This window comes from Cupressus sempervirens, chromosome 9, assembly GCF_028749045.1.
Source record: "Cupressus sempervirens isolate cs-2001-9-10 chromosome 9, ASM2874904v1, whole genome shotgun sequence".
Classification (NCBI taxonomy): domain Eukaryota; kingdom Viridiplantae; phylum Streptophyta; class Pinopsida; order Cupressales; family Cupressaceae; genus Cupressus; species Cupressus sempervirens.
This window is the reverse complement of record NC_143126.1, coordinates 616081082-616108453: the sequence shown is the minus strand read 5'-3', so window position 1 is coordinate 616108453 and position 27372 is coordinate 616081082. Positions and strand designations below refer to the sequence as shown.

General features: G+C 36.9%; 1 protein-coding gene across 1 annotated transcript in view; it reads left to right on the top strand.

The window, feature by feature from the left end:
* Positions 1–27372, top strand: part of ELF9 (RNA binding (RRM/RBD/RNP motifs) family protein) — a 200881-nt gene that overhangs the window by 32078 nt on the left and 141431 nt on the right. The window contains exons 4-6 of the mRNA XM_089801353.1: positions 19317–19795; positions 20620–20811; positions 21094–21186. Of these exons, the coding sequence (XP_089657479.1) occupies positions 19317–19795; positions 20620–20811; positions 21094–21186 (764 nt within the window). The remainder of the gene's footprint in view (positions 1–19316; positions 19796–20619; positions 20812–21093; positions 21187–27372) is intronic.

Genomic DNA, 27372 nt, shown 5'->3' with positions numbered 1-27372 from the left:
ATTGTGTTCTATTTCTTTCTAGCTGTCTCCAAACCATCTCATGGACTTTGCACATACAGCTTCTAATCTCTCCTCCATTCACACCACTTTTTTGTTCTTTTGCCATGTCATGCAATTTTGTAATGCCTTTGAGGATCCTTACATTGACAATCTCATATAGACATTTGCTCGCGCTCTAGTAAATTGAGTTTTCATATGCAAGGTAACGTATGTCAAGACAATGTCAACCATTCTCTTGAAAGACATCTTAACAAGTCCCTTAGACTCTTGTTAACCATCTTTGTTTGCTCATTAGTTTGTAGGTGCTAGGCTAAAATGCAAAACTTCCACCAAAACATTCTCTAAAAATTTCCAATGAATTAAGTGGCCCTATTCATCACAATAATAAGGGGCAGCCCATGAAGTTTTGCCACTTGAAAACACTGTTGGCTACTTAAGTGGCATCACATGTATGTTGACAATGTTTGAAGTTTGGCATCTTCAAAAGCTAATTAACAACCAACAAAATTGAGTCATGGTCATTGTGTGTTCTTGGCAACATGCACACATTATTCTCGTAGTTTCTTAGTTTCTCAAGCATTGGTAATGGTTAGTAAAACCTCACGTTCAACCTTCTACCTTTGGTTAGTTGATAAACCTTGCATCGTTGCATAAAGTTGTGGACTTCCGTTAACATCCATTGTTAGAAGTATCTCTTTCTTAATTGTGCTATTTTCTTATCTTGTTCAAAATGACTTACTTGTTGATGTGAATTTTTTTCCACTACAACATGCAGACTCAAATACTTAGTATCCCAAGATGAAATACCAAATCTCAAACTCTCTCTTGATAAGATCACTTCTCATCCTAAGCTTGCAAAGTAAGATCATGAAATGACTTCAAGGTTCAATTATGGACTTTCACCCAATGAAATAATGTGATTTGGTGGTAACACTAATGTGACTTACACTGTTCAATTAATGGATATCAATTGATTTCTATTGATCTGGGATCACAATGCGTAATGAAAATATGGTTCTTTTGATTTCCAACTATTGAATTCTCAACTTGAACTTGAACTTAACTTCTACTTCTACTCCTAGCTATGAATGCAAGGAAGCATGGATGAACTTCGACTCTACGTGATGCAATCTTGTCACCAAATCTAGTGACCTAGTGCAAGTTTCTAAGAGTATATTCAAATGGTTGTCAAATCAGTATCTCCTCGTCAATCCCATCAGTAGATGCAAACTAAAGATTAAATATCAATTGAATTTATGTACAATCAGTAGCTCACCACACAAGGTGCACGTACAATTAGCTAGAGGCTAGTGGACTAGTTTTATTAGGGTCAAGCAAGTAAACATCCACAGTTTATGAGATCTACTCCAAGTGAGGATTGAGGAAACCATGCAACACTTCAACAAAGCAACATTAAATAGTTCATCATGAAGACCAACAATGGATCATCGATTACTTTGATAGCATTACAACAACAATTTGATCAAGTGTCTCCCTTAGCTAGCTTAATTCAATCTAACCTTCTACTTCTAGCTAGCTAACTTCTCTTGTCTCCTAATCTCTTGGATCTAACCCCTTACAAATGAGAAGGCCTTGGCCTTTTATAGTTTTTCAATTACGATGAAGGGCCAAGGTCAATTCAAGATCAAGGGCCAAGATAATCCTACAACCCCTAATTAGAGTTGCCATAATATCAACCAATTGAATGAAGGCACCATCCTGTGGGCCAATAAGAAAATTACAAAGCTTTTGAGAGCAAATGAAAAAATTATGCACTTGGCATTATTACAAAATACTTGGAAAATATTTGCTTGTTATTAATAGTGATCAAGAGATTAATTTATACAAGAGACTGAACGATATTTCCTTAAGAAACAATCGTAAAGAATAGAAACATTCTATTCTAGAAACAGAAAACTAAATATTAGAAACATTCTAATATTTACAGAAGATTACAATAGATAACCATTAGATACTAAACAAAGATAATAGAAACTATCTATTATCGTAATAGGCATAATATGTTTGAAACATGTGTAACTGGAATTTTCTGATTCGTAGAAGACAACTAGGTGCTACCTTGTCATCCTTATACTGTAGACTTGGTCAATCCTTTTGTGATGGGAAATACCACTTGATACTCAATATTGCCGAGCCTTCAATAGTGCTGGCATATTCCCAAATTGCTCCATCTTCTCAATTCTTCTTCATCTTCTTTCCTAGAAATTTTCTCGTTGCTATGACTTGAACTTGCATCTTGTATCTTTCATGCATTTGATCTTCATCTTGCCTTGAACTTGTACTATGATAGTTTGACTTGAATCTCCATCTTGATCTTGATCTTTGAATTTGCCTTTTGGCAACTTGATTTGAATCCTCCTCTTTGGGAATTCTCGAGCTTGAACTATCTCCATGTAGCATCTGCTTGCTTGATATTTTTTCTTCACTTGAGGTCCTTGAGGTTGAGGTTCAAGTTCTTGAATTTGAGCTTGCTTGAAGCATTCACTTGTTCTCCTAGCATATCTGTCAATAACGATTACCTTGCAAAACAGCGAGACAAATGCATTAAACTCATGAAATGACAAGCTAACACAAAATAAATCTCAAAATTTTCATGAGGAGATTACATCAACATTAAGCAAAATGGATTTCCTTCAAGTGAAAAACCAAATTATCTCATTCTCTTGCAAATCTTGAATCTAGTTTTGACAAATATTTGTACCCTTGCGATCTGAAACGAATTTCACCAAATCTGGACCTTAGACAAGTCTTACAACATGAAGGCATGCTCATATTTTGCTCTCTATTACCATTTTTACTTCTGCTTTCGGAAGTTTACCTGCCTGTAGCTTGCCTAAAATTGCCGCTCCTTGATATCTCATGTTGCTGATAAAGATGAAATTATTGTTTCCACAAGATGGCTTGCTGCCCATTTGAAATGTTCTGCCCCCTTCGTCATGATAATCTCTACCCTTTAATCAAACAACTTGTTGCCTTATGGGAGACAAATTCCCTACCTCTGTCTGGCCTAAGGATTAATTCACTATTTAGCAGAGACAAAATTGTCTTGGGTTAATGTTGGAATGAACTGCCCCCTTCTCATTATATTGGCAATCTTATCTTTGAAAAGATGCCATCCTCCAAGTGGGCCAACTTGGACCTTTATCACCAATGAAAATTCCTTTAAATTTAATTCTTTTCAGCCCGTTAGGCCAACTTGGATTAGGAAAGAAAATGATTTCTTAAAATGTTTAACATTTCCAAACAAATTGCTGCCTTTATTGCTGTTTGATTGCGCCTCATTATAAAGGGCAGAAATTAGGTGTACGGGAGGAGAAAAAATCCTCGCTGAGGATTCCTTTTGACACCTATCAATGTCTTTCATGAACTTCTCCCAGCATACCTTGTCTTCCACTTCCCACAACATTGAGCTGTGCCAACTCTAGTCAAGACGGAAATTCAACTAAGACAAGGATTTTAATCCTATGGGGGTGGCAGAATCTGCCACTCCTCAAGGATTCTTTTGTTCACCTTCTAACTCCTTTCACTCCTTTTAAATTCTTCCTAGCACTCCTTGAGTTCTCACAAAAATTCATCTTACTCCCCCACTCCCTTCATCCTTCATTCTCTCCTCCACACTCTTGGTGACCAAAGGAAAAGTATCGAAACTCCATATGTTCAAAGGGCTTTAGGACTGCAAGAGGATTTTAGGTCTCATTCTCACCTTTTTGAACTTGACTTACATCCCTTACCGTAAATCATCACCCAACCTCATGCCTCTTCATGCTCTCAATTATTTAGCTCACACTATACCCCCAAGAGATGTTCAATCTGCACTTGCTTTATGGGGCAGAAACTTGGGGTCCTTGAGGATAAAAATCCTAGGTAGGGGGTCGATTCCGCTCCTAATTGAGGATTTTTGACATTGCTTCACCTTAAAACCTAGAAAAACTTCATCAATTACCCCTCATTTCCTTTTGATTTTACTCTCACACACTCTACTCGCGTCATGCTTGCAAAAGGATGTTGAATTGCCCAATTTTTGGTAGGGCACAATATCCACTGCTATGAGAATAAAATCTTGGGTAGGGGGCAAAGTCATCCCTTAGTAGAGGATTTTCACTTAAAATTTCACCTTCAAATATCGTGAAAACTCCATTTTCACTAGTTTTCTCTTGACCATGGAAGTTTGAAAGAGGTTGTGCCAATGCTTGTTCCAATTTTGCTAAGACCAAAATTAAGGGTAGGCGAGGATGTTATCCCTAAATCGGGTTGGATTCCAACCAGGTGCTAGGATTTTGAATTTGCAAGTCAATTCTCCATTTCAACACCTGCCATTTTTTAGCTAAGAAGGCGGGAGGATTTACTTAAATATAACATCTAAGAAATTTCCTTTCTTGTAAGTTATATATATATAAGTACTGTCAAGATGTTTGAGATAGGTTTCAACTTCGTAGGAGTTATAATAAAGATTCTACATATTGGGGTTTTTTTCAAAAACATTCAGACCTAGCCAAATATTACAATTCAACAAGCCTTCAAGATGGCTAACTCCCATAACCTTTCGTAACTTTCTAAGTTCAAATTGAAGTCGAAACAAGGATTTTCTAGAGGTTTTTGACTCATTTCATCACAAATCAATTGGTTTCAACTCCACCTCCCTGACTAGCTTAGCTTGGCTTTCACACATAGCCCTGATGTACCTGATTTCCCAGCAGGCCCAAAATTTCTCAAATTCTTTTCTTGGGCTGGAGACTTGAAAATGTTACCACCTAAAAGCATCCAAGACCACTACTCCTACTGCTCAAACATAAAAAGAGGGGGTCCCCATTTGCAAGGGGATGATGTTGTGAAAACTTGACAACAATACTAAACCTCCATGATGCTTCTTCGTTGTGAGATTGCCACAAATGATCACTTTGGGATTCACATTTGTGCGCCCTTGAACGATTGTCCATCTTGCAATATGTTCTATGCCCATGTATGGCTCCATTTGAGTCTCCCATTCTTCTTGGAAGTCTTTCACGGACACTTAGTTTCATTTCTTTGTTCATTTTCCGACTCTTGAGTTTAAGTACAAATGTATGACTTTGCATGTATTCAATCCACTTAATGTGCCTTTGGTTCAACTTACCTTGGCTGTTACTAAAATTTAGTGCTTGATGATATATATATATATATATATATATATATATATCTCATGAACTCCTACGAAAATAGTACTTGCATAATTGTAGTGGCTGTAGAATCACATAGAACTTCTTGTCACAAATTGAGTATGTTGTCTTTTTGCCACAATTGACTTCGAAAACTTTGTTATGATTAAGCGATGCCAAGATTTGCTTCATATATTCTTCTTCAATGCTTGGCATGCTCTTTTTCTATCAAAATTCTTTCTCATCTCTCCTCATTGTGTTCCTAATTGGTGCAGATGTTGTAAGATTTCCTAATAAATTTTCTGTTGAAGCTCCTCAACCCATGGAAGATCGATGCTTTAAACATACTCTTTGGTGTCAGCCACATCATTATTACCTTCACCTTCTATGGCCCATCCTCAAGCTTTCAAGGAGATTATGGACCCCAAATATATCCTTTGGACTCATGAAGCTACACTTTTGTAGTTTACCAATAGCTTATCTTTATGCAACATTTTTGGCATTTGCGGATACGTGCAAGGTATTGTTGTTTGGTTTTGCTAAAATCATAATGGTATCTAAATTCAAAATTTTAAACTTTATAGTAAATGGCTTAATCATCTGATTCATCAGCCTCATGAACATGCATGATGGTTTTGTTAATCTGAATGCCATCATTGGCCATTCATTAGCCTGTCCTTGATTGTGAAGGTTAGTTTCCATTCATTGCTCTCTTTGATTTTGATTTAATTATATCCACTTTTTAAATTGATCTCAATGAAATACTTTGTTTAGCTAAGGACTATCCATTTGGCTATCCTTGTGCAATAGTGCAAAGTGGTATTCCACATGCAATACTCAATTGTCCGTGCTAAATTGTTGCTAGTATAATGAGTATTGCACATAGGCGTAAGTTCTCCTTGCCAGCCCTTTCTCAAGCAATTCTTCCACTTGTCTCCCTACCTCCCTACTTTCTTGCACTAATCATTTGATTGGCTGCTTTGTTTGGTAGGTTAAATCTATGTTTTAGATCTCTAGTATGGCATATGCTACATATTGGTTGCAATTTGGCACCTTGTTAGACATGATTTCTTTGTATTCTTATATTATCTATTAAACCTCCTTAGGCTTCGCTTTCGTAACTTTAGTGTTGACTTCTTCTCTAGATGTCTCCTCATAGATAACATGCTACTAGTGCTAGACACTCACACTCTACCTTTTTTGCTTGATGCTAGTAACATGTTTGGGCTGTTTCTAGTTTTTCACCCAAATCATTAAGTGCTACCAACTTGTATCTCCTACCCTATTTTCTTGGGTGTAAGTGTTTGTGTGCATGTTATGTCATGCCCTCCTACTATATTGCCATGGTTGCCCGAGTAAGATTTGGCAGCAACCCATTGGTACAAATGACATGTAACCTCATTTTTGTATCTTCTAGTTTTAAAACTTCACCTTGCATTGCTATCTCTCTTGCGACAAGCTTCTGCCATTATTGTCTGTTTGTATCTTTAAATTAAGTGGGCTTGGGTATGCAAAATGATGAGAAGCAAGCCACAGATAAAAATCCTGTGATGAGGATTTTCGGCATTCAGGAAAAGCTAGCGTGAGAGAAATCATGGTAATTCCACAAATAGTGCAATGTTGAAGGAAGTAGAAGTACAACAAACCAATATAGCGATGGATTGCTTAGAACTGAGAAAGCAACAAAATTTGTCGACAAGTATTGAAATTTCAAAACAAAAATAAATTCCTAAAGAGTACATGGCAAGCATAATAGATAAATGGCCATCAACTGTAGCATATGTTATTGTGGCACTATTAATTTTGCAATTTCGGAAACAAAATTTGCTAGAAATATTTGAGAAATAATTTAGCCTGATGGTGCTTCTCCTGTAGGATTTTATGAGGGCTCTGTTTCCAATGCAAATAAGTACTTTATTTATCTAGGCATGTTAAAGAATGATAGCTATGGTCAGTTAGATGAATTATATGTGTACATATATATATCAGTATATAATGGATTTACACACACACAGAGACATATATATATATATACACACACACATAATATTGGAAAATTATTCATCATTTTCATACTAATTAAATTCCTAGTATATTGAATCTGTTTGTATACATTATCAGAATTTCATGTTCTATCTTCTTTGATTGCAGATTATATTGATTCAGATTTATTCTGATTATATCTGCGATCTGAAATATATGTATATATAAAATTAGTTAAGAACAGAGTCTTGACTAATCCCGATTTATTAATGATTGGGTCTCTCCCTTTGAAATGAATTGGTGGATGCAGATTATATTGATTCAGATTTATTCTGATTATATCTGTGATCTGAAATATATATATATATATATATATGTATAGATAAAATTAGTTAAGAACAAAGTCTTGACTAATCCCAATTTATTAATGATTGGGTCTCTCCCTTTGAAATGAATTGGTGGATATAAGAAGGCACGTCCTGAATGGACTTGTCTCCACCAAATGGAGACATGTCCACTCAAGGACATGCCTATTCGGATTAATATTTTTTTTGTTGAAATGATTGACCTAGACAAACATTGAAATTGATATATGTTTTGTTTAGAGCAGATCAAGCCTTATAAGAATTATCTCTGACTTGGAAATAATCAGTATTTGTAAATACTGAAATTGTATCTCTTTGACTTTGGATATAAGATTAAGACCATCATTTCTGATATAAATCTGTATATAATGAATCAGAGGTTAGTAATTGTACAATTCTGCTAATCTGATATAAATTTATTTGCATTTACATGGTATCAGACTATTACGAGGTAATTGGTAAATACTTGCTTATTAATAACAAAGACCGAAAGGTCAATTTATACAAAAGGAAGAGAGGATGTTTCCTTAGGAAACGATCGTAAAGAATAGAAACATTCTATTCCAGAGAAAGCAAAAAATGAAAGCAAACTAAAGCTAAAGATATTAAAGATAACCATTAACTAATAATAGACGTCTTATCTATTATTGTAATACCCTCCCTTAATGGTTAATCTATCTAACACACCAAGCTGTCCTCTGAATTTGACAAACTTATCAGGACCAAGAGGCTTGGTGAGAATGTCTGCAGTCTGATCTGAGGTAGGAACATACTGCAGATCTATAGTCCCGTCTTCAACCAGCTTTCGTATGCAATGACAATGAACATCCACATGCTTGGTTCGTTTATGGAAGACTAGATTCCGTGCTAACTTGATAACGCCTTCGTTATCAACAAACAGAGTAGTCGGTCCTGTTGGTGACATCTGCATATCCCCAAGCATCCGACGAAGCCAGACAGCTTCACATCCTGCCTTAACAGTCCCTCTGTATTCAGCCTTTGTAGAAGAGAGAGAAACTGCCTGCTGCTTCTTGCTGGTCCATGTGACTGCACCAGATCCCAAATTGAACACATATCCAGATGTTGACTTTTTATCATCAACAGAGCCTGCCCAATCTGAATCTGTGAACCCACTGAGTTTAGGATTAGAACTCCGAGAATACAGAAGTCCATAATCAGAAGTGCCCTTCACATAAGGAAGCACACGCTTTGCTGCCATCCAATGATCAGCCTTAGGAGCTGTCATAAAGCGTGAAATATAGCTGACTGCGAAGCTGATATCAGGCCTAGTAGCAGATAAGTAGATGAGGCTGCCTACTAGTTGCCTATACGTAGTATCATCAACGGAAGGAGAATCAGACTTGGCTGATAACTTGAGACTTTTCTCCATAGGTGTAGATGCAGGTTTGCAATCCTGCATTCGGAATTTGTCTAACAAGGCTCTGGCATATTTGGACTGAGAGATGAATATACCAGAAGATTGTTGCCAAACTTCAACACCTAAGCAATAATGCATGAGCCCAAGGTCAGTCATATCAAAAGACTGGCATAAGTGTTGTTTGATTCCCTGAATCAAAGATGCCGAACTGCCAGTGATGATCAGATCATCCACATAGATAACCAGAAGGATGATGTCACTATCAGTAGTCTTGATGTACAGATTTGAGTCTGAAGAACTCCTCTTGAAGCCTTGATCACTGAGGTACGTATCAATCTTGATGTACCATGCCCGAGGGGCCTGCTTCAAACCATAGAGAGCTTTTACCAATCTGAGAACCTGATGGTCTTTACCAGCAACCTTGAAACCAGGAGGCTGCGTCATGTAGACCTCTTCATGGAGATCACCATTCAGGAAAGCACTCTTTACGTCCATCTGATGGACTTTCCAGCCAAACTGTGCTGCCATGGCTAAGACTAATCTGATGGTGCTCATCTTTGCAGTAGGAGCAAAGGTCTCCTCATAATCAATGCCCTGACGCTGAGAAAAGCCCTTTGCCACTAAACGAGCTTTGTACTTATCCAAAGTACCATCTGATTTGTATTTGATTTTGTAGACCCATTTGCAGCTAATGGGTTTCTTCCCTGGGGGAAGATCAGAAAGGACCCAAGTGTTGTTCTTCAGCAGGCTCTGGTGTTCAGATTGCATGGCCTGTTCCCACTCTGGAATTCCTTTAGCCTCGGAATATGTTTGAGGTTCAAACACACTGTGAATGTTGGCCATAAGAGCAAAGTTAACAGAATCTATAGTTTTGCTCTTTTTCCGAGTAGTTCTCCCATCAATGAGCTCATCATCATGAAGATCAGCAAGTGTCTTAGCCCACCACTTAGGCCGGAGAAGAGAATGACCAACAGTAGTACTAGGAGATGCTTGATCAGCAGGATCCTGATCAGAAGAATCTGGATCAAACTCAGGTGAAGCATCTTCAAAACGAGGTGATCCTGCAGGAGAAGCCGGAGGTGGCTGTACAAGTACCACTGGCAGGACTGGAGCTGTAGGAGCTACTGGAGTCCTCCCATCAGGTGGACCTAATGGAAGCCGAACTCCCAAATCATGAACCTGCATAGGCTGGTCTGCTGGATCAGGAACAGGAGAAACAGGCATGAATGGTCCTCGCTGCTCATCAAAGACTACATCGCGGCTGTATATGAGACGAGATGTCTCAACATCAATAAGGCGGTAGGCTTTGTGAAGACTGCTATATCCAGCAAGCATCAGTTTCTGACTCTTGGCATCCAACATGGTGCGTGAAGCATCAGGGATCCAAACAAAAGCAAGAGAGCCAAAAACCTTCAAGTGACTGATTCTGGGCTTGCGACCTGACCAGGCCTCTTCCGGAGTTTTACCTTTGACCGCTACTGTGGGTGACCGGTTCAACGGATAAACTGCAGTGTTAACTGCTTCTGCCCAAAAACGCTTCGGAACATGTCTGTGTTCGAGCATGGAATGAGCCATCTCGGTGATTGTCCTGTTTCGACGTTCAACTACACTGTTCTGTTGTGGCGTGTGGGGTGTGGTGAACTGGCGTTGGATGCCATGTGTATCCAAGAAGCTGGAGAAAACATTAGAACAAAATTCCCCCCCATTGTCTGATCTAAGAGTAATAATAGATTTCCCAGAGTCTTTTTCAACTAAGGGTTTAAACTTCTGAAATACAATAAATGCATCGGATTTCTTTTTAAGGAAATACACCCACATTTTTCTACTGAAATCATCTACAAACAACAAAAAATACCTGTACCCAAGAACAGAAGGAGTGGCCATAGGGCCGCAGATATCAGCATGAACAAGCTGAAGTACTTGAGAAGCTCGCCAAGAATCGCCACTGGGGAAAGGTGTGCGATGTTGCTTCCTAGCCTGAGATGCGTCACAAACTCCAAGGTGTTGGGTTTGAATCTCTGGCAAACCAAGAACAAGCTCATCTCGAGCAAGTTGTGAGAGATAATGCACATTTAAGTGCCCATATCGCTGATGCCAAAGTGTGCTGATGGAAGATCGCCGAGCAACCATAGCTAAGTCCTGAGAATCACCAGAATCAATAAGTCTGAAAAGACCATGATCCTCAAGAACAATTGCAATAGTAGACTTAGTCGCCCGATCAGTGATGGTGCACTGATGTGAACTGAAGGTGACTGCCAAGTGTGGAGAATGTCGTAGCAACTGACTGACCGAGAGTAGATTTAGTTCCATCCCTGGAACGTAGTACACATCAAGGAATATGAGCTTCCTCCCAACAAACTGAATTTGAATGTTGCCTTTACCAACAACCGTGTACTCTTCTCCACCACCAAAGATAACAAAATCTGAATAAGGCTGGTAGTCAGTAAACCAGTTTGTGCGGTGAGTGAAATGTCGAGAGGCACCTGAATCAATGTACGAGGCAGACATGATCTTCGAGTCTTTTAGCCATGAAGGCATAAAAGGCAGATTCCGCCTGCTCAGTGTGCTCTGCACTGTTCACTTTGGGTTGCGAACTTGATTGCTTAGACTGGGCAGCTAAGTGTTTCCGACATGCAACCTTCATGTGACCATACTTGTGGCAATAGTTGCATTAAATGTTCTTCTTTTTGGTACCATCGGATGCTGGAGCAGAAGACTTCTGCTGAGATGGTTGCTAAAACGTGCCCTTATCCTTCTGAAAGGATTTCGCAGCAAAGGCTTGCTCAGTGGAGGTGGAACTGGAGCTGCTACCGAACTGTTGTTTCCACCAATCTTGCTGAAGTAGCAGGGTGCAGAGATCAGTGAACTTTAGATCAATACCAGTAGATGTGATGTTGAGAGTCTCGATAAAATGCTCATAGGAATTTGGTAAACTCCAAAGAGTGATTACCACAATATCCTCTTCCTCCATCTTGTGACCGATGGCAAGTAACTGATCACGGATTTCCTGAATCCGATTTAGGTGTGCCTGGAGCGAGGTGCGCTCATCCATGACAATAGAAAACAGAGTGTTTTTCAGAAAGAAGGCTCTGCTCTTGTCGGAAGTCTGATGAAGACCTTTTAGATGTGTCCAGATTTTGGCCGCTGTCTTGCCGGATGGAATTTGAGAAAGCTGGTCATCAGCTACGGATAGTTTGAGAAGCATTACTGCCTCTCGATTATTCAGATCCCATGTATCTTGATCAGGACCCGGAGAAGTTGGACGCTGCGTAACACCCAGAACAAGTTGATCAGTGTTTCGATATTCGAAGATTGCAATGGTGGGTTGCTTCCAGGTTCCATAATTGTGACCATTGAATTTGGAATTATGCTCGAGCAGAATATTTGTCAGAGATGGCATGGCACGTTTTTCAATGAAAAATTGTGAAAATCTGTGAAGGCACGTTCTTCGAGGCAAAAATACGGAAGACTCAGAAGAATCAGAGAATGACCCAGAAGAGAGCTCGAAAAACCCAGAAGGAATCTGCTGTCATTTTTTGAATCCGCTGGCTCGGAAATCGAGGCACAAAAATTGAGGCACCCAAAAAAAACGGACAACCCAGTTGAGCTCTCGAAAAACCGACCAAGAATCTGCAAACAATTATTTTTTTCGACCCCAAAAATTAGGGTTTCGAAAAAAATGGCCCTAGCTGAAAAAAATTTGAAAAAACTTCAGATTTCTTGATGAAAAATGGTCGAATCTGCTTCCCAGAGCACGATGACAGACTGAGACGGCTAAGAGCATGAAGATTTGATACAGAAACATGCAGATTTTCACCCCAAAAACGCGAGTCTTCAAAAAATGGCCACGATTTCCATGCGATTTGCAGACCCGTAATTCGGGAATTTCTCCAAGCAGAAAAACCCTAGGTGGGTTTTGGAGAAATTAGCTGAAATAATTTTGGAAAAATTTAAACAAATAATTTCAAGAAGAAATTATAAATTTTTTCGAAAAAATTTAAGTATTTAGCTCTGATACCATATTACGAGGTAATTGGTAAATACTTGCTTATTAATAACAGAGACCGAAAGGTCAATTTATACAAAAGGAAGAGAGGATGTTTCCATAGGAAACGATCGTAAAGAATAGAAACATTCTATTCCAGAGAAAGCAAAAAACGAAAGCAAACTAAAGCTAAAGATATTTACAAGATAACCATTAACTAATAATAGACGTCTTATCTATTATTGTAATACAGACAATAGTTCCTTCTAGAAAGCCTAAACAGCTTGAAGGTAGATTAGGAAGGAGTAAAGAGGACAAACTACAGAATTCCAGAAAAATCATATTGAGAGAATTTCAGACACGAGCCACAATGGAGAGTATAATCACTGAGCCACAACGGAGAGAATAATCACATTTGGATGAAGAATCACAGAAGAGAATGTGATGGCCGATGCATACATATGAAAATATCTGTTGCGACTCCGCTACTTAAACCTCCATACAGGTATATCACCACAATGGCAGTTGTTTGATGTGGAACAGCAAATTCCGTATGCTGCGACAGACAAGCGTAGAAAATTCTCAGAACAAGAGGAAGGTCTACCAGGTTTGAATACATGACATCCACCAATAAGCTGCCAATGCATAATACACCATGTTGGAAAGCATTTTGCAGAATAATAGTCCACCAATGAGCCATATTCACCCTTGTAGTGAAGACCGGTGAAGGGAGGATTGTGTTAAAAGGACATCAATCCTTGACAATGGTCTGTGTGCGTTCAATATGAAAGACCACAAAGGAGGAAAATAATCACACACTAGTATTTCTTGTAAAGTATCTCAGCAATACATGGAAGTGCAAGGTTAATGAAATCCCAAAAAGGAGGTATATCTAAGCAGGCACAAGAATTGGATAGGAGACCAATCATTGAAATTAGAGACAACATCAAAATTAAAATGCAATTTTCTATTTTATTAATAGCAATCAAAGCTATCGTGTTAGGATGGGGAATATCTCACATGTGAGATTATATTGCTAATCGTACATCAAGACATAAACGTTTGGACTATGGTGATATTAATATTTCTAATACATAGATGGTGTTGGTTGACGTATTCGGATTTTGACGATGAGCATTACAGACAAATCATCAAACACTATAGGGGAACAATATATCTGAGGCAGTTGAATGTCTCATAGTTTGAATCTGTAGTTACCATGAATGTCAAGTAGACAACATTGCTCAACATTCTATTAGAGATTCCAATCATCTAATGTTTGGTGATTCATTTTTGTATTATTTTGGTTGTTGCTTTGAAGGACAGTGAAAGTAATTAATACCAGGAGAGAGTATATTTGGCATGTATATCATTTTGTTGTGTGGCTCACTCCCTTGACACAAGTAAATATAAATAATTCGAGCACAAAATCTCCATTCTATCGCACAACTTTGGCATGAAGGTTTCTAATGTCTTTGCACACATCTTCCCCCTTAACCGTGAGCTTTCTGTGAGGAGTCAGATTTGCATACAGTTGGAATAACAAGCATAGGATGCAAAGGCATCATTTATCATATGTTTGACACTGTCAAATTATTTGCAAAAGGTTGTTGTACATTAATGGACACTAAATGGAGCAGTTTGTCAAGGTTCCAGTCAACACAAAACATTTCTTAAGAGCTCCAAAACATTTGAAGTTGGATCTTCAATCACTAGTGTCAAAGCTGGTAAATTCAATCACTAGTGTCAAAGCTGGTAGATTCTTTTGAGCACTCTTTGACTGCATATGCATTATTGGATTGCCTTCAGAATCCAGATACAAAACTTGAATTATGTCTATCTATTTTGGGGGCATAAGATCAGCTGAAAGTTGGGAGTGATGTTTGGAAACACATTCTATATAAATCTATTGAATTGCTGATGAATGCAAATGATGAGCCTCTTGCAGTTGTAATGAGTTTGATCTTAAAAGATGCATCTTAATGCTAACAACTACCTGAGGAAACGAGGGTTGTTTATGACAGATTAAAAAGTGAAATCTCCATGTGTTTTACATGTTCTAAGAAATACATTTATCATTTGGGAAGATGAGAGATCATGCAGACTGCTTTCATTGATACAATTAGTTGTATCTCCCACCCTCTCCGAGCAATACAAGGTAGATCCATCCTTTGTGAGCATGCAAGATGGTGTCATAGAAAGAATCCATAATGTTCAAAATCACCCTTTGAAAGCGTCATGGTGACAATACGTTGAATATTTTGAATCCTCCCTCCCTAGTATTGAAATTAGCTAAATCGGATTCTAGCATATTACTTCTAATGTTGTATGAGTATTGTCCTTGTTGAGAAGCAAACACCATTAAGAGGGAGTCTGGCACATCTGTCATAGGTAAACTTGGAAGTCAAGAGGTTGATGCATGAATTGGTGCTTCAAGAAGGGAGCCACATTAGCATGAATGTCTGGTATAGCCCAATCTGGGGATAAGTCCATGGTTTATTACATTTACTCATGAAATCAGACAAGTACATTTGTGTACGTGAAACTACTCCTAAATAATGAGGGATGTTCTTACAGGAAAAGATGAATGGTGCATTAGGTATGCTACCAAGGCATTGTAGAGGATTCAATCTTAGGATGTAGCTCCAAAGTGGTTTTGAATCTTATTCATATGTTGATCATGCTAGAAGATGTGAGTCTATTAAAGAAAAATATCTTCTATGATTGCAATTATGTAAGAAGGATATCTTAATATGACAAGAGGGAGCAACTAGAGGATCTGGTTAAATTGATCTTAGAGGATAGATGGATACTCAAATGCTTACAGTCATGGGACTAAGTTGATAGCTGAAACATTTTTGAAGAAGAGAAAAATGGCATTTAGAGGGGCTCTAAAATTACATTAGAAGCGAACTTGGATGAGGAGGTCAAGAGATTGATGAATGAACTTGGATTGGATATTTATCTTTGGTTATGAGGTTGAAAAATGTATTTGAATGTGATTATTAAACTAATAAATCATGTACCTGATGATGAGTCTCTGGAACAAGATATTATCCTTGATTAGAGTATATGAATAAGACATGCCTCCGTGACAGAGGGATCAGTTTAAGGATCTATATCTATTGGCATCCGATGATATTGATTTAGAGGGAGTAGATCATGTCAATATAGTTTCTCTAACTTTCATTGAGGTACATTATCATTGAAGAACAGACGACCAACATCCTTGCCAAGCCTCATGCTAGAGTAAAGTTCTGTGTACTTCTGGGATAAGCTTGATATGTTGGAGAATGACACCTTGGCTGAAAAGAACTTCAGCATCAATGATCTATTATTTGCATCCTTGCATATTCTTTCCTTTGAGAGAGAAGTTTGAGGTGAAAGCCATTGTTTTCACCCTATAGATTGAGCTATAATGGATCCATCCTCTAATATGGATCATGGAGGATGTTATGTGTGTGATGCCATGACAACACCACATTAGAGAATTTGTGGTGACTCCATGTAAAATCTTTTATTGTCATGTGTGTGAGTCCATGACTTTATGGCCCCCTCGTGTACATTATTAAAAGGTGATGATCTGTCAGATAATTAACAGTTGTATCCAACATTGTAGGGTGACGACTTTACAGTGTTCACTATCATGATGAATATCATGTGACTTGATATTCGTGGACATGTCATGATAGTTAGTATCTCTTGGACATTTTGATAGATATCATGAGACTTGATGTTAGTTGTAGATCATTATGTTCATGAGATAATCATGGTGGAAAAGTATTTCCGTGGATATGCCATGATTTGTTGTGGTAGACATCATTAGATGTGATTTCAATGCACATACCATAACATGGATACATATATAAGAAGAATGTCATGCGACTTGATATTCTTAAGCATATTATATCCTCAGAGATCACGATTTAGGTGATATCTGCTTTTACAATAGATGAGCCTATTGTGATATATATATACACACATAGTTAGATCTTTATCTTCCCTAGCTAAGAGGGAGTGTTAAAGAATGATAGCTATGGTTAGATAGATGAATTACACATGCGCGCACACACACACACTTGGATAGATCTTTATCTTCCCTAGCTAAGAGGGAGTGTTAAAGAATGATAGCATATATATATATATATATATATATTTGAAATGATCGACTCAGACAAACATTGAAATTGATATATGTTTTGTTTAGAGCAGATTGAGCCTTATAAGATATATCTCTGAGTTGGAAATAATCAGTATTTGTAAATACTGAACTTGAATCTCTTTGACTTTGGATATAAGACTAAGACCACCATTTCTGATATAAATCTGTACACAACAAATCAAAGATTTTACAATTCTGCAAATAAAAAACATCTAATCTGATATAAATTTATTTGCATTTACTAGGCATTTTGATGGCATCTAAGTCACAGGGTTTGCTGAATTTTGGCCATGAGGTTCCAAATTCGGCAAACTTCAAAATATTAGGAAAAATTTGTTGATATTCGCGTTAATATTTAGATAGAGTCATTTGGTGTTGTCTTTTAAGGAAAATATTAGGTTTTTATTCTGTCTTTTCGCCTTTTCCAAAAATATTAGCTAAATTCAGTTAGCTACGTCTCAGATCCACACCTTTGACCAGCTCATTACCGCCTTTTACTCCCCCTTGTCTCTGTCACGGGGTGTTAAAAGGCCTTCCAGCACTACTCCTAGATCAGTTAGGCACTGTACCGGTCTTTTTAGGCAGCGACAATCCTCCAGTGGATCTCAGTGAAGATCAAAGACTTTGAATCGTCCATAGTTATATCCTTCTGTCTCTGATTACTTTGTACCAAGGAAGGACTCATAGTTCTTACCTTTTGTTTCCTGGTCTTCTGTCTTGTTTTGTTTCTTTTCCAACACCATTTTGTTGTTTTTGGTGTGGCCGGCTCTTTTGTTTGTATGCTCAGTCCTATAAACCTTTCTGGTTTTTTGTTGGACATTAACATTATTATCTTATGTGTTTCTTTGTTCCCTTCATGGAGAGATTTTTCTTTGGTTTTTTTCTGTGCTACTGCTAGTTGCAATTTTTTCATTTCTCAGACAAGTGGAAAGGATTACGCATGAATAGATGGAGATCAAAAGATTTGGCTATAGACCATTTGTTGAACCTTGAGGTGAGTTTTACAAGGCAGAACAGAGATTGAAAGGCGAAATGACAGAAAAAAGGGCAAAATGAATTGATAAGCTTTGACTTGCAGGTTGCATAAAGTCATGATTGAGGAACACACGACTTGTATAAACTCTGCACCTACGATGAAATTGTTGGAAAAAACCTTATAAACTTGTTGAGCTTCCATGATTTCTTTGTTAGTTAGGTTTTATTTTTAAGTTGTTCTTTATTTTATAAAATTTAAAACATGCATTTTAATATTTTACATTTTAATAATGACGTTAATTAAAAAATTGAAAATATCTTTTATACTACTAAATAAAATATTAAATTAAGATGTAAGCATATAAGGTAATATATAATTTTATTTAGATATAATTTTATTTTAAAAAATTAATCAATTTATATAATTAAATTAAATTAAGAAATTCTTCTAAGGCGAATTTTATTGTTGTCAAACTCAAACTCGAACTTGAACCTTGTGACTTAGGATGTCATAGTGCATATGGCAGTTAGAGCAATAACATTTATATTGTTATAAATTTGGGCACAAAAATACTTTTGAAGATTCTTAATCTATTTTTTGATCATGATTTGCTTTTGTCGTTTCACCTTCGAAGCAACTGACTTTGTTCTTGTTGGATCACCTGTGCTATATTTGCAATGTCAAAAATTGGTCTAATTCTTTGGTAGCTTTTACAGCGCAGTAAACTCTGATGATTTACATTTCTGTAGGATTTTCTACCTTGCAATATTTTCAATGATGTTTTTTTGGAAGTAGATTTTACAGTAGCTGTACCTTATTTCTGAAATTGTTCATCCTTGAATCTTCTCTCTAAGGCCTCTACTCTCCTATGGACTCCCTCATTCAATTCATTGGTTGCCTTCATACTACTGTTCTCATCTTCTTGTTATGTTTGCATGGCTGTTAGTAAGTGATGTAACATTAAATTTCTAACAGGTTACCCACGGGATTTAAATGTGTATTTATCTAGACTATAAAATCTACATATAGGATTAAGATTTGCACATAGCTTACCTTTTTACCCTATTCTATGATAGAATATTGTAATACCATTGTAAATATGTGGATTAGTATAGATTTGAGATAGCACATGCCATCATGGATGTTGGTGCATGATTCATTAGATTGGTTATTAACAATTGTGCATCCTGGATTGTCATCTCTGTTAATTTTCTTGTCATCCTGGATAATGTGGCATGCTATTTTTTGTTGTATGCACCATGTGGTATCTCAATTACCATTTTTTAAACCTAGTTTGGCTTTGATCTACAGAATATTACGCATCAGGTTACTTCACCGAGAGCACACTGTTATGGGCTGAAGGCAGAAGTGATTGGATGGCATTATCTGACATTCAAGAATTATATATGCTGGTTTCTGCCAAAAAATCAGACTTTCAACAACATCAAAATGATGGCGTAAATCCTGCATTTGATTCTATCAGCCAACCTCATCTTAATGGGAAGACATTTAAAAATGATGTCTCTGACGGTGACTTAGAGACTGCAGTAAACGATGATGATTTTCTTAGATGGAAAGAGGAGATTAGGCAAGCAGAGGCAGAAGCAGAGGCTTTGAAGTCCCAGACTACAGAGGAGGCAGATGTCAAGTTACATGCCTCTGTTAGAGAAGAAGATACAAGCAACACTGATGAAAGACCTTGTACTCCTCCAGACGGAGAAGATGGATTCACAGATGATGATGGAACTGTATACAAATGGGATCGTAATCTTCGGGCTTGGGTTCCACAAGTAAGTTCTGGGAATCTTCAATGCTGAGTAATTTTGTGAAACAACTTAATTTGATGTTTCTCTGGGTTGTAGTAGTTTGAATAATGTTCATGCAGCAAGTAGCAGCATGTTGGTATTCATTTACATGTAACTTTTTAAGATAAATGCTGAGAAGAAAATTTGTGAAGAGAATTAAGAAAACCATACAGTTCCATACTCTTGTTCACGATCTTTCCTATTTGTGGTATGGAGAAAAGACCTTCGACATCTTTGTTACTCATAAATATGTCCAAAATTGAGTTTATCAGTCAAGATGGCAAAGGTGAGGGATTATTCTTCCTAGTTTTTTTCATTAAGAAAATGGAGTCAAAGGTATTATGGAAGAGATAGTAGTTCTATTCATCACTTGTAACACTTGCTATTAGATACATTGCAAGACTCCTTTAGAAGACCATCTTAAGTCTGAATATTTGGGAATATAAATATTAATATAGACTGTAACAAGTTGACAGCAAATTGCAAACTTATGTTTTTTTCATAAAAGTCAGGCTTTTGAACCAATATTTAGTTTGCTTTGTATTTTGTTCCTAAATATAATCATTGTGGCTAGAAATGATGGGTCATATTATATTGGAATGATATGAACTAAATTTCTTTGAATGTATGGCTTTTTTTGTTTTTATAGTTTATAAAAAACCTTTAAACATATCTTTGATGAAAACCAGCATTGGCATTTTCTATATGTACTTCTATATCTCCAGTTCTTTCCCATATGATCATATTATTTATATTGAGAACTTATTCAACTTTGGATAAAACTGATGATTTAAATTTTGAGTTTATAGGACGGTTCTTTTCATAAAGGATCACTTTATGGAGAAGATGAAATGACATTTGTGGATGAGGAGGAAATAATGCCAGTGCCAAATGTGACAAATGTTGCTATTGAAAATGAATTCAAAGCTGCTTTTCCGACAACGGATCCAAAACCTGGTTCAAAACGGAAGTCGAAGGATATCCATACTGAGAGTGAGAAGGTCTACTTGCCTTTTCCTGTTTTGCATCTAGCTACCTTGTAACTTTGGCTAGGTATTGTTCTAATTCGTCAAATTGCTTGTGATAACATGGGGGACTTTTCTGTTTTGGAATCTTGAGCATGGGAAAAATAAAATACATATTTGATAGTCTTGTGAAATATAGCATTGTCATGGTGACCTAGTTTCAGAGAAGAGAACCAATGTTAATTTAACATGTTATAATTTTTTTCTTAATTATGTTGGACTTATGGTGGATGTTTAACAATTCTATTCTTTTTGCAGGAAGCCAACAAACCACCAGATACTTGGTTTGATTTGAAAGTCAACACACATGTTTATGTGACAGGATTACCAGAAGATGTTACTCTTGAGGAAGTATGTAATGTAGAAACTACTTTTGTGGATTTCGTTAATGCACATGGCTTTTGTTTTCTCCCCTTTATTGATAAAAGAAAGCAATATACAGAGATCAAAGTCAAACGAAAATGCATATACACCAAAGAAGCAACGGAAAAGTTTTTGTGTTTTTGGCCGTGCTATTTTGAATATCAGATGTCTAGAGACTCTAGACATTCTAGGAAACAGTATAAACCCCATGAGGTTTGGAAACAGTATCTTTTGCAGAAGCGCTGATGATAATACTTAGAATCATCAACTACTAGGTACTATTCCGAATTTTTTATTGAGCTTAGTTCGCTGACTGGGTTTCCAAGCACTATCTGAGATTCTGAACTTCTTTATGACTTCATGAAGGCAAAGCTTTTCATGATTCTGAACTTATTTACATATTGCCACCTTCAATTCCACAATTTATTCCATCACTAGAGATTCTTGACATTTGTAACAAAAAGTTACTTGTCTGCTCTGCTCACTTCCTGAATTCTTTGTTCTTTCAACTTCTTAAATTTTTTTATTAAAAAGTTTACTTTATTCTAGGGGACTTCCTTTCTCCTTGAAGCTCAGCCACAAATTTCACTTTATTTGCCTATATCCCATCAGATACTTTTTATAACAAGTATTACTTTTGCTCCAATTTTATAGTCATTTAAGTTAGTTACTGTACCATCAATCTACTATTCTTGACAATGCAATACTGCATTCATATGCTTTTATTAGTGACAATGAAATTATGCTTTTAAAAAGTTTTAAATTTACTTCATCTATTTTTGTCTTGGATTATATGTCACCTGCATGTTTTAGCAAGTCATCGTGTATTGTTTATTCAATATGTAATGTACTGTATTGCCTGATTTCTTTCTACATGAGAAGATTTATATAGTACATATGATGTCAAAGCTAACTGGATGCTTTTCTGAACAAACTAAGGAATGATAAAAATGTAGGATTTGCCTTATGATCATATTGTGGAAGGTCAAGATGCACAGATTTATGTATATATACATATATACTAAGTTACCAATTCGGGTGTGGGAAGTGGGTGTGCGGATTTTTTTTCGGGGGGATGCAGATGCATTTATATATATAATGTATGTGCAAAGAAATGAAAGAATTATACAAAATCAAAACATTTGATAGTATGATACTTGTAACTTCACCACTATGTATTCAAATTGAAATTCAAATATTGAATAAGATTATAAAGTTATAAACCATATCATATACATCTATGTTCACGACTCCAATGCAAATCAGAAAATCATCACGAGTATAAAATCAAAATATACTTCATGGTTCAATGTTCATCTGTCTGAATCTGAATCATATGGATTTGGAAAAGATTCCTCATCATCTCCAACTCCTTCAGTTGTTGCAAGTTCAAGATTATTTGAATTGAAAATGGTTTCACTTGTACTAGATGCACCATGTTGACATGATGTTATTAGCATCATCACCTGCGATTATAGTAAGATCTTGAATTGTTGCATCCAAATTTGCACACTCAGGTTCTACATCCCAAAGCTTGGCTGACCCTTCCCTGTAGTGATTGTCCTTACGTGACAAAAGATGCAATTTGGTATGAATGTAAACTAATTCTTTAGCTTTTTAAGAGCCCAACCAGTTATGCTTCACTGAATAGATAAAGGAGTATGTACTCCAATTGCGTTCAGCAGCAGCAGAACTTTCAACAAGGACAATGTTCACAATTACAAAATTAATTATTAAAGTAAAACATAAAAATGAAAAGCAATTTAAAGAATTTAAAGAACTATAGAATACAATTGGTAAACAAAAAACAAATAAAACTTACTTGTGAGAGGATTTTGATTGCAAGAGGTTGTATATGTTTAAATGGTTGACTATAGAGGTATGGAGTTTTGCTCCCAAAGCAAATAAGCCAAATTTTGTCCTAACGTTTTTGTGAATGTCATCATCTAGAAAGAGTCTTGCAAAAGCTTTGTAGCACCCACTAGCAACTTCTTCATCCACATATAGTGCTACACTATTTGTCAACAAAAGTACTTCCTTGCTATAGTACCTTGGAGATGAGGCATATGGAAGGAGTTGCAATGGGTTAGTCATTTTTTTCCAATGATGATGAATGATTGTTTCTAGTTGATTGCATAAGGCTTCACATTTTGTGGGGTCATTCTCATGTGTTTTTATAGAAAGTTTTACTTTCTCTACCATTCTATCCATGTCATCATTGACATCCCCCAAACAAAGCTGATATGTATCACCAAAGCAGAGCATAGTCATGATAGGGTCCATGAAATCTAATACAAATTGCACACGAAACCACCAACTGTCATCCATGATCAATGCCTTAATCTTTTATGTCCTCTTTGAATTCAAATTCATCCATATACCCAACTGGCTAGAAATAACCATTTGACTTAATGTCCCTTGCACTTTGACAAGTTGTCTCATAACAATAGTATGAGATGCAAATCGGGTTTCAGCCAACTAAGTAACTTAATCATAACGATATGTCAATAAATATTAAGCAAAGTTATATGCAATTTGATAATTGAACATGACATAATATATATTCAAATTATATAAATTAAATCTAGTAATTACAATCACCTTCAACAACTCCAATTTGGAGAATGATCTAAATATCAATTGTGACATGTGATGGTTCGTCACAAACATTTGTATCTCTTCCCATGCTTGGTAAATTTGCTTCACCCAATCTATTTGATTGCCAATCTGTTGCATGACCAAGTTTAGGGATTGAACGATGCATGGTGTCCAAACAATATGGTCATACTAGCCCTCAACCAAAGCACCTGCACCCCTACAATTTTTGGCATTATCTATAATCAATTGGACTACATTCCCACTACCTGTAATGTCTATGGCCTCAATGAGAACATTGGAAATGAATTGTGAATTTTCACTTCTCGTTCACAATCAACTAGCTTAAAAAACGTTTTCCCTTTAGGTGACATTGTAATCACATTAGTCAATGGCCGGTTTTTCGTTTTCCATCCATCTGAAACAACTGAAACACCCAAAGTTTTCCATGAATTTCGAATTGGTTGAATAGCTTTCTCTACATAAACCTTCTCTTTTTGCAATAGAGTGGTACGCATCTTTTCATGCCTAGGACTTGTGTAATCAGTTGGTGCTTTATTTATGGCTGCCACTATTTCCTTCCAATATAGTGATCTCACCAAGTTGAAATGAAAACCATTGGTATAGAGACAATGTGCAATGGCTTGATCAACAAGCTCTCTTAAATGCGGTGTTCAATGGACCTATTTCATGGGTGGTAGTTTCTACTTCTTCCTCCTCCCCTCCTAGTACAGGTGCTTATAAGAATGGTTGTTTGGAGGATACAATAAGTTTAGTGGTTAATTACATTGTTTTGTTTCTGGATGGAGGTTGATAAAAACTTTGTTTTGATCTTTTAACCATTTTTTAGAAGCTTCTTGTTCTTTTACAAATGAAGCTATTTGTGCATTATGTTGGCAGTGGGCCAGTGTCCCTCACTGGATTTGCAATATGACATAACGACCTCTTGTGTCTTCTATAACTCTAGTGCTTGATACTCTTCAATAATAATCACCTTGCCTTCAAAATGCCAAAATCGAGACCAAATGAGAAGAGAGTCTAGCTGCAAACAGAATGAGATGAAGAATGGTTGAATGACCTCTTTTAGGGCCATTTTAGGGTTTAGGAGCAAAAATAGATTAAAAAACTCTTATTTGCTAAATTAAGACTCCACTCACCTCTAGATGTCTGGGAGGTGCTTTCAGGTGGTTTCCAAAGGCATTTGCCTCCATTGGCATCTGCTTACGCCTCCCACCCTAGGATTCCTGCATTGGTATCGAAGCATATATATATATATGTATGTATGTATGTATGTATATGTGTGTGTATATATAGATTTTAATTTAGGATTCTATTAGACAGGGATCTGTTTGGGCCCTCGCCCTTTGATATCTCAAAACCCAAAGGTCAACAGTAACTACATACGAAAAAGGCATAAATCTGCAACAGAAGAAATGGAATTACAAAAGATTATTCTCAAACAGCAGCATAGACCCAGCTGCCAACTGACAACAACAGAGCCAATTAAGAAGGTCAAGGCACAAGCTAGAATGCTTGCAACGCACACAAACACCTGCTCCCTGAAGCACCACCCAAAATTTCAACAAGCTCCAAAGCCACATTCCAACTCTGGGCTGCTACGATCAATTACTCTGGAGAAGGATCTGGACGGCCAGTATTCATCAAAATCTCAAAACAGATCCTCTGAAAAATTTCTGCCATTTCTTTTCCCAAACACTACTGCGCCCAAGAGAGAAGGAAGTGTGTAGGCATTTACACTTTCAAAAAGTGACATTCTTATAAAGTACCAACAGATTCTTGAGAATCAGGAAAACATCTTCATTAAAAGAAGTGAGATCTTTAAGCTCATGATTACAGACATAATGTACCTTATTCAAAATGTTCACATAAAGAAAATTTGGAGTTGAAACGTCCTCATTCTTGTAGCTGCACCCCTCTGCCACTGAATGAAACTTGAGCTTCCATATTTGTAGAAAATTCCTTTCCCTGCTCCCTGAAGAAGATCCACCAACAACTGCATTCTTAGAAGTTGAAAACTCAATCACTTTATGAAGCTGAAAATTGGAAATTGAGTCATAGATATCCACCAAGCCATTTCTGCTATTTAACTTAGCTGTAAAATCCACTGAAGTAGTATTGTTGGAATCTGAATGACTGTTATCTTCCATGCGTTCTTAGAAGTTGAAAACTCAATCACTTTATGAAGCTGAAAATTGGAAATTGAGTCATAGATATCCACCAAGCCATTTCTGCTATTTAACTTAGCTGTAAAATCCACTGAAGTAGTATTGTTGGAATCTGAATGACTGTTATCTTCCAACCCCTACAAATGTAGAATTAGCTTCACAAGACGAAGAGATGAAGAATTTGGGTAGTGAGAGGTTGGAAACCTTCCCATGCAAGAGTGGATCTATAGAGCCATTCGATTTATGCCTTCTTTCGATAATCCAATTTATCCAAAAGAATCATGTATTGCCACACCAACACCAGGTTGAGGGAAAAATAGAAAAAGCCATAGAGGAAACACAATAGACTGGGGAGAAAAATAATGTCTACCAGGCAACTTGACAATAATAGAATGGAAGCATGTGATCACATGAGTTATAAGAACTGCTTTAAATCACACTCAAGCTAGAAAAGCCAAGGCCACAAAGGTCCAGGAAAAGAGATGATGGGAATCCAAGTAGACGTGATAGGCCAGTGAAAAAGATTAAGGGCATGAGGGGCCAACCACAAGGCACCTAGTGAGGATGATTGTTTGATCCATAAACTTGGGTAAGCTATGCTGCACTCTGGTATATCAACTTATGGATTTTAAAATGAGATAACTCTAATATCCTATAGACATTAACAACTTATAATTGCTGCGAATCTCCTTGACATATTCATTAAAGGAATTAAATGGGAACATTTCAAACTCAGAAAGTAAATAACTTGCATTTCACACATCCTACAAGGTGTCGAGTGGGTTCACGTATGAGTTGATGATCTTGGCGAACTAGGTCTCCTGGTAGTGTTAGTGTGAGGTTTTGTAAACCCAGTATGACATGTAAAGATTTTGCAATCCCATGAGGCAACACATCAACATGTAAGACTCAGTAAGAATTAGTGATATGAGGATCTTAGCTCACTCTTCCAATTTGTTCATTTCCCAGTTGAAGTTATCTCTTGCAACTCAGTCCTAAATACAAGCAATCAGCTATATAAAGCCATTGAGAAATTCCTAATTTGAGGGACTTGGGATGACCTCTGAGGGCTAACACTACCTTAGGGTGCACACACTAGTTCCCTCATGGACTCTTTACTCAATTCATGCTCTCCCTTTTGCTTGAGCCAAAACAATCAACATTAGTGGTAGAATGGATGGATGCTTTTCAGCAATGTTTGTACATTTTTAATGTTTTCTTCAGCCTAACCAACCATCTCATGTAATAGAAGATGGAAACAACTGTACAATAGTAATAACCAAACTTGTGATTATTCTGCCATCCAGTTGCTCTTGCTAGGATCCTCCAACCCTTTGCCTTCCATCCCAACTTGCCGTGCATGCCATCTTCCATGTCCCACATTGCATTGAAT